Source organism: Prunus persica, chromosome G3, assembly GCF_000346465.2.
Source record: "Prunus persica cultivar Lovell chromosome G3, Prunus_persica_NCBIv2, whole genome shotgun sequence".
Lineage (NCBI taxonomy): Eukaryota > Viridiplantae > Streptophyta > Magnoliopsida > Rosales > Rosaceae > Prunus > Prunus persica.
The window spans coordinates 18,492,256-18,499,390 of record NC_034011.1 but is presented as its reverse complement, the minus strand read 5'-3'; the positions used below and the strand labels follow the sequence as shown (position 1 = coordinate 18,499,390).

Here is a 7,135-nt window from a genome sequence, read left to right as displayed (position 1 = left end):
TTCGGCATAAGTCAAACCTTAAAAGAATTGTTGAGTCTTAGTTAGAAGGGCAATTTGGTCAAGTATGCCCTACACTTGTTAGATGTCGGACATGCACAGGGTTCGACATAGATTCCAAAGTGGAATTTGGGTCGGGTCCTGTCAGCTAAGCATTGAAAAAAAAAATTACAAAGAATTCATATAATGAAAAAACAAATAAAAGCTACGAGTATAAAGTTATGTAAATACTACCTCCATTTCCAAAAAGCCAATCTCGAGTGCACAACAAAGCTTGAACAGTTATAGGCAATAATGAATTAAGATATTCATCTTGTACTCGACCGCCAATACTAAAAGCCGATTCGGATGCAACAGTAGAAATAGGAATTGTTAACACATCCTGAGCTAAATGTGAAAGTATCGGATAATGAAAATGCTCCATTTGCCACCCAAGAAAGAACATATATGTCTTGCTTTCTATCTAGCATTTCCTCATCCAAATACTTATACAATTCTTTTTTCCTACTTGAACTTGAACCATTTGTGTAACTATTATCAAAATCCTACACCATAAAAAATCAAACACGCAAGTATTAGTTACATGCAAATGCAAATATACAATATGCAACAAGACATAAATTATATAAATAAATAAGAATTTTGGTTTACCTCAAGAACGGTGTCTCCACCTTCCTTATGACTAGTTGCCTCATTCATTGGATAACTTGAATTAAGAAGATGAGATAAAGTTTCTATGTACACATCAAAAAGAGAAGTCAATGTGTCTATACCACTCTATAGCTTTTGAGAATCCTTACCATGAAGCTTAGTATAAGCCCACTCCACAAAATGCAACTTCTAATGTGGATCCAAAATAATTGCAATAGCAAGAATTAAACTATACTTTGACCAATACTTCTCAAACTTCATGTACTTTGACTAATACTCCTTGTGGTTGCGCTTTGCGCTTGCTATTCTTACTGTTGAACTTGTCATTTCTCTAACTTGCCTACTTGGAGGGTTGATCGACTTACTTAGCAGCCTTTTTCAGGTAATTTAATCGTCATCTCAGAGCGCTAGCATTCCACGATCGCGAAGACCTTTGTCAGTGTTTGGCTGGGAACGATAGTCAGCTCATTGTACAGGTCATGCTCGGTTGGCAAGCCTTTCTTGAAAGCTGAGGATGTGATTGGGTCATCACATCCCCTGATGTTAGTTTTCTCTACTTTGAACCTCTTGATGTAGTCTCGGATGGATTTATCAAGCTTTTTGTGCAAGTTGAACAGGTGGTCGGCTTATTTTTTGATCGTTTGGTGAGAGGTATACTTATTCATGAAGACTAAGGCCAACTCCTTGAAGCTAATGATCGATCCTGACGGTAGGGTACGGAACCAGTCTTGAACTGCTCCCCGCAAGGTCATTGCAAACACCTTACACATCATAGTATCTTCGGACTTCTAATATGCTTCTAATGGCTCTAGGGATCAAAATCCCCTTTGAATGACGTGAAAGATGGCGTTGTGAATCATCTTGGTGGGGTTGCCTGCTTAATCTCATTGGTGAATGGAGATGAGTTTACTTGCTATACCTCATTGTGCAAGGCATCCTCCAAGTCTCCTCCGACCTTGAGATTTCGGAGTCAGTCATTCACAAGTTTCTTGACATCTTATACTTGCAAGGCTTGCGGCTCACGTCGGTGTCTCCCATAACGTGTACGTCGCTGATTGACCTCCTCATTGACTCTCGGGGGTTTATCTTCTTGGTTGTCTTACCTATGCGGCATATTAGTGGACTGAGCTTGTGAAGGATTCCATGTGGCTTGTAACCGTTAATTGGCTCTTCCGAAGCAAGCCGATGAGCGTCTTATTTCACTCACATCTTGAGGAGGATCATGAGGCTTATCTCCATGTGGGCCTAGCCTTACATAAATAATTTCTTGCGGCCAGACAAGCATGAACATCAGACCGTGGGGCCAACCTATCGTGCACATTGGTCCTATGACCTATCCTTGAACGAAAATTTGATCTACTTGGGCTGGAACTCACAGATGCTTCTGACATGCCGGCGTGCTAGGTAACGCGTTCTTGTCCTTCTCCTTGCATGCACGCTCATGCTCGACCTACCTAGGACCTCTCGAACTGTCTGTCGGTATGTTCTTCCATCTCTCTCTTCATCATGGGATCAAACACCAAGGCCTCGGACCATGTCAATTTGCTTGAGAAGTTATCCAACCAGGAGATTTTGATCATTGACTCTCTGGGTCAACTGGTTGACTCTTAGACTAAGGTTTGCTTCATTACTTGGATCTGGATGAGAGAATTCTACGGAGCCCAATTGCACGTGGGCTAGGGTTTTGTTGAAGGTGTAAGCGGAAGCATTCGTTGAGCGCGGTGGCAAAAGAGGGAATAGATGTAGTTACTCCAAGATTGGGTCGTAATCGGCGACGACACCATGACAACTGTGAGCAATGGTGTCGCGACAAACCGTGGCATCGTGGTGGTGGTGAACATTAGATTTTGCCACGAGACCATAGGGATTGTGGCTTTTGGAACTAACCATTAGACTGCGCGACTGCAAGGCTGTGGCTGTGGTCTCGGTGACAACGTCTTATGGTGGAGTGGCGCCTTCGGCTAGGAGGCCAGGCGGTGGAGCAACGACGTGCTCTTGCATGGCACTCTCGGCCATGGTGTCGTGAGGTGGAGCAACAACATGGGCCAGTGTCGTGACTGCAGTCACGATTTCAACAGCAGAATGAATCAACTGGTTCAACGTCTTGTCGTCGTGGCAGCTTGGGCCCATAGAAGATTGTGTCGTCGTGGCGGTCTTGCTTCTTATGCGCTTGCTTCCAACCATTGTTGTTTGGAAGGCTTTAGTTGAGTGATGAATGGGAGGAAACAGATTCCTTTGATTCGAGAGCAACGTGTTAAGTATAACTCGATGCTCTCAATAAAAGCACCAAATGTTTGTACAAATTTCTTACAAGAGAATATTTGTAAGAGATTTTTCACCCTTCCAACTTCCTTCTCTCTCTTCCTTCTCGATCCCTGCAAAATAGACTGGAGTAAATAGAGCACACCCAGAGGATGTTGGTCAAAGGCCCTTCGATGCCTAAGTCAGTTAGATGATCTTAAGAAAGATACGAAAATAACAGAGAATGTTGGAGTTTTCTCTACGGTATGAGAGAACCGGGTGGTCGGAGTCATGTGTATTGCTGGAGCCGTGTGAGAGAGAAAGTGGGGGGCGGCGAGAGAGAGAGAAAGTTTGTAGGATTTTTAGAATTACCTCATATGTGTGATGTAGCCATGTATTTATATTGCTCTTGACTTCTAGGGATTTTCATATAATAATTCTCATATGGAAGGGAATTATTCTCTCCTTTAAATGGAGAGATTGAATCAATTAAAGATTTAATGAAGATCAAATCTCTAATTTATGGTATTATCTCTATTTTAAGTCCAAACAATTGACCAATTAAATGGAGCACAATTGTTGACCTAATGCATATTCTCATTGTCCACGTGGTGTCTCACGATTGGTTGTCGAAATATTTGCCCCCACATGTGCTGCTCGGTGTTCCAATTTTTCAGTCTTTATGCCCAACCCTATTGGTGAGCGTTAAATTTATCAAAGTTAATTTATACAATTTTTTAAAAAAAATGTTCGTACACATGCTCATACTTACACTTTTTAAGGATAATGCTAGGCTTACCATTTATATACCACATTGTGTACCACCTCTTTAATAAAGATGGAGCCCACCAATATAATGGGGCTCATTTTTGTTAGAAAAGTGGTACACAATGTGTTATATAAATGTGGTATGCCTAGTATTTTCTATTTTTTAATTCACGTGGCATTATATCATTGGATCTAAATGTGCTATATCAACAATTTAACGATTTTTTGGATGGAAGCTAACGGCTAGGACTACTTGTGATCACAAACGCAACCTTATAGTTTCATTAACCTCATGAATATTTTATGATAAAAAGTTTAGGATAAAAAATTAAATAAATAAAAACAAAAAGGAGCTGGGAAGCTCTTAAGCAGATGGCAAGCAACAGACTCGAACAAGCATGGCTGTCTTCAAAATCCCAAGGAGGAGCCTTTGCTTTCTCTCTTCCCCCCACACTCACAATTGCTATTACTGCTTATGCTTCTCCACCGCCACCACAACCGCTTGGTACAACCAACCACCAACACCTCACAATGAAGACCCAAAGCTCTCAGCCATCTCCGACGCAATTAAAACCACCACCCAAAACTCTCAGCCTCTGGACTCCTCTCTCAGAAAGCTCCTCCCTTCCCTCACAGCCCGTGACGTTATCAACCTCATCAACCTCAACCCCCACTCTCTCTCCCCTCTCTCTCTCCTCTCCTTCTTCAACTGGCTCTCTTCTCACCCCACGTTTCGCCACAACATCCAATCCTATTGCACAATGGCCCACTTCCTCTGCGCTCACCAAATGTATCCCCAAGCTCAGTCCCTCCTACGAATCGTCGTTTCTCGCAAAGGCAAGGAGACTGCATCCTCCGTCTTCGCTTCCATTCTCGAAACTAGAGGTACCCACCAGTCCAATTATGTATTTGATGCTTTGATGAATGCGTATGTGGATTGTGGTTTTGTTTCTGACGCATGCCAGTGCTTTAGATTGCTTAGGAAGCATAATTTTCGAATCCCATTTCATGCTTGCGGCTGTTTGCTTGATAAGATGCTCAAGTTGAACTCGCCCGTTGTGGCTTGGGGATTTTATTTGGAGATTTTGGATTCTGGGTTTCCACCAAAAGTTTATAATTTCAATGTTTTGATGCACAAATTGTGTAAAGAAGGTGAAATTAGAGAAGCCCAGTTGGTTTTCGATGAAATTGGGAAACGGGGTCTGCTTCCGACTGTAGTTAGTTTCAATACTTTGATTAATGGGTATTGTAAGTCTAGGAATCTGGAGGAGTGTTTTAGGTTGAAGAGAGATATGGAGGAAAGCAGAACACGTCCTGATGTATTTACTTACAGTGTTTTGATCAATGGGCTGTGCAAGGAGCTTAGGTTGGACGATGCAAATTTGTTGTTTGATGAAATGTGTGAGAGGGGTTTGGTTCCGAATAATGTCACATATACTACTTTGATTGATGGGCAGTGTAAGAATGGAAGAATTGATTTGGCAATGGAAGTGTATCAGAAAATGTTGGGGATTGGTATCAAACCAGATGTAATTACATATAATACACTCATAAATGGCCTTTGCAAAGTTGGAGATTTGAAAGAAGCGAGGAAGCTTGTTGAGGAGATGAATATAGCAGGTTTGAAGCCTGACACGATCACTTATACTACGCTTATTGATGGATGCTGCAAAGAAGGAAATCTACAATCGGCTCTAGAGATAAGGAAGGGAATGATTAAACAAGGGATTGAGCTTGACAATGTAGCTTTCACAGCCCTTATTTCAGGATTGTGTAGAGAAGGAAAAACACTTGACGCTGAAAGAACGTTGAGGGAGATGTTAAATTCTGGCATGAAACCTGATGATGCCACATATACGATGATCATTGACGGGTTTTGCAAGAAGGGTGATGTTAAGATGGGTTTTAAGTTGCTCAAGGAGATGCAGGGTGATGGCTATGTACCTAGTGTTGTAACCTATAATGCGCTTATGAATGGACTATGCAAGCTAGGACAGATGAAAAATGCTAATATGCTTTTGGATGCTATGATTAATTTGGGGGTGGCTCCAGATGACATTACATACAACATTCTCTTAGAAGGACATTGCAAGCATGGAAACCCTGAGGACTTTGATAAGCTACGGAGTGGAAAAGGGCTTGTTCTTGATTATGCTTCTTACACTTCTCTAGTTAGTGAATTCAATAAATCTTCGAAGGATCGCCGGAAGAGATGATTGGAGCAAGTTGTTGGAAAATAGTGGTTTAAGTCAAATTTGGTTGGTCTGGTGATTAGGTCTTAACTTAAGGATTTCAAAGTGACTCAAATCAACAGAAAGGAACAAGTGACTTGAGATACTTGCGTATACACACTACCACAGTACAACAGAAAGCATTTTTCTGACACAAGTAAACTGCAGTCAAAAGAAGTTGAAAATACGAGCATTGGAATAAATCCTTTTCTATCAAACTGTTACGGGAATCCGAAGAACTATCAGATAGAAAAAGAAATCTATCAAATATTTGCTGCGGCCAGTCCAAATCCGTCAAGGATGGAAAGATCATCGACATTCTATCCAGACATGGCCAGACTATAACAACAGAAGTGCGCTCAGACAAGGTATTTTTCAATTTTCATGCGTTGGCACTTTTTTGAGTCTTAAGCGACCGAATATGATCAAAGGATGCTCTACTGTCCATGTTAAATGGCATTGGCCTTCAAGACATTATGCAGGCAATGACAAGAAATTATTGCACATGAGTGCAGGCTTCCATGGATGATTTAAAGTTCAAAGAAAAGAAACTGGGGTTTTAAAGGTATTGTTGGGATAATAAGGTGTGCAAAGAGCAGATTAATTTTCATTAAAACTTCATGGAGAGGGAAAATGAAATGGGTGGGGAAAACAAGGTATATATATCAAGACAGTGTGTGAATGCCAATTTGCTTTTTCAGAAGGCTGTATCGTTTATGCAACATTTTCTTAAATGGTTCAGTGTACAATTTCATCGCTATTGACCAACTGTTGGTTCACAATATGTAATTGCTTAAAAAGATATATTTATTGAAAGACAAAAGCAAGCAATCGTTTTCGATCTTATAAGGCTCTATCTTTTGTCTGTAATCCTTAGACTAATGCTTCACCCTATACTCTATTAATCAAACCAATTGAAATCTACAATATTGGAAATCCAAATAAATATCAATTGTGTCCAACTAGATTTTAAGGTTGTACAAATTATGTGCCAAGGAGCCATGGTGGTTGGTGCGAGCCCGAGATTACTGATCTGAAAATGAAGGTTATTTTCCATTGAGTTAGATCTTGTTGGCTTTTACGGTTTGTTTACCAAGCCTAGTAGCTATAAACACCAAAAAGTTTCAAACCAAATATATATATATATTTAGTTATATACCCATTCTTAGCACTAAAACTATAAATAACCCTATATCATTTAATTTCTATAAACAAACCCAAAAAATGACAGCTGACCTTATTGAATT

At 40.5% G+C, this 7,135-nt stretch overlaps 1 protein-coding gene across 1 annotated transcript; it reads left to right on the top strand.

Annotated features, from left to right (window-relative positions):
- LOC18782256 (putative pentatricopeptide repeat-containing protein At1g09680) lies at positions 3,849–6,719 on the top strand. The gene has a single exon (XM_007217344.2). The coding sequence runs from the start codon at positions 4,056–4,058 to the stop codon at positions 5,871–5,873; it is 1,818 nt and encodes a 605-aa protein (XP_007217406.1). The 5' UTR covers positions 3,849–4,055; the 3' UTR covers positions 5,874–6,719.

Excerpts from the sequence above, each read along its gene's own strand:
- LOC18782256 (XM_007217344.2), top strand. The coding sequence starts at position 4,056 with ATGGCTGTCTTCAAAATCCCAAGGAGGAGCCTTTGCTTTCTCTCTTCC.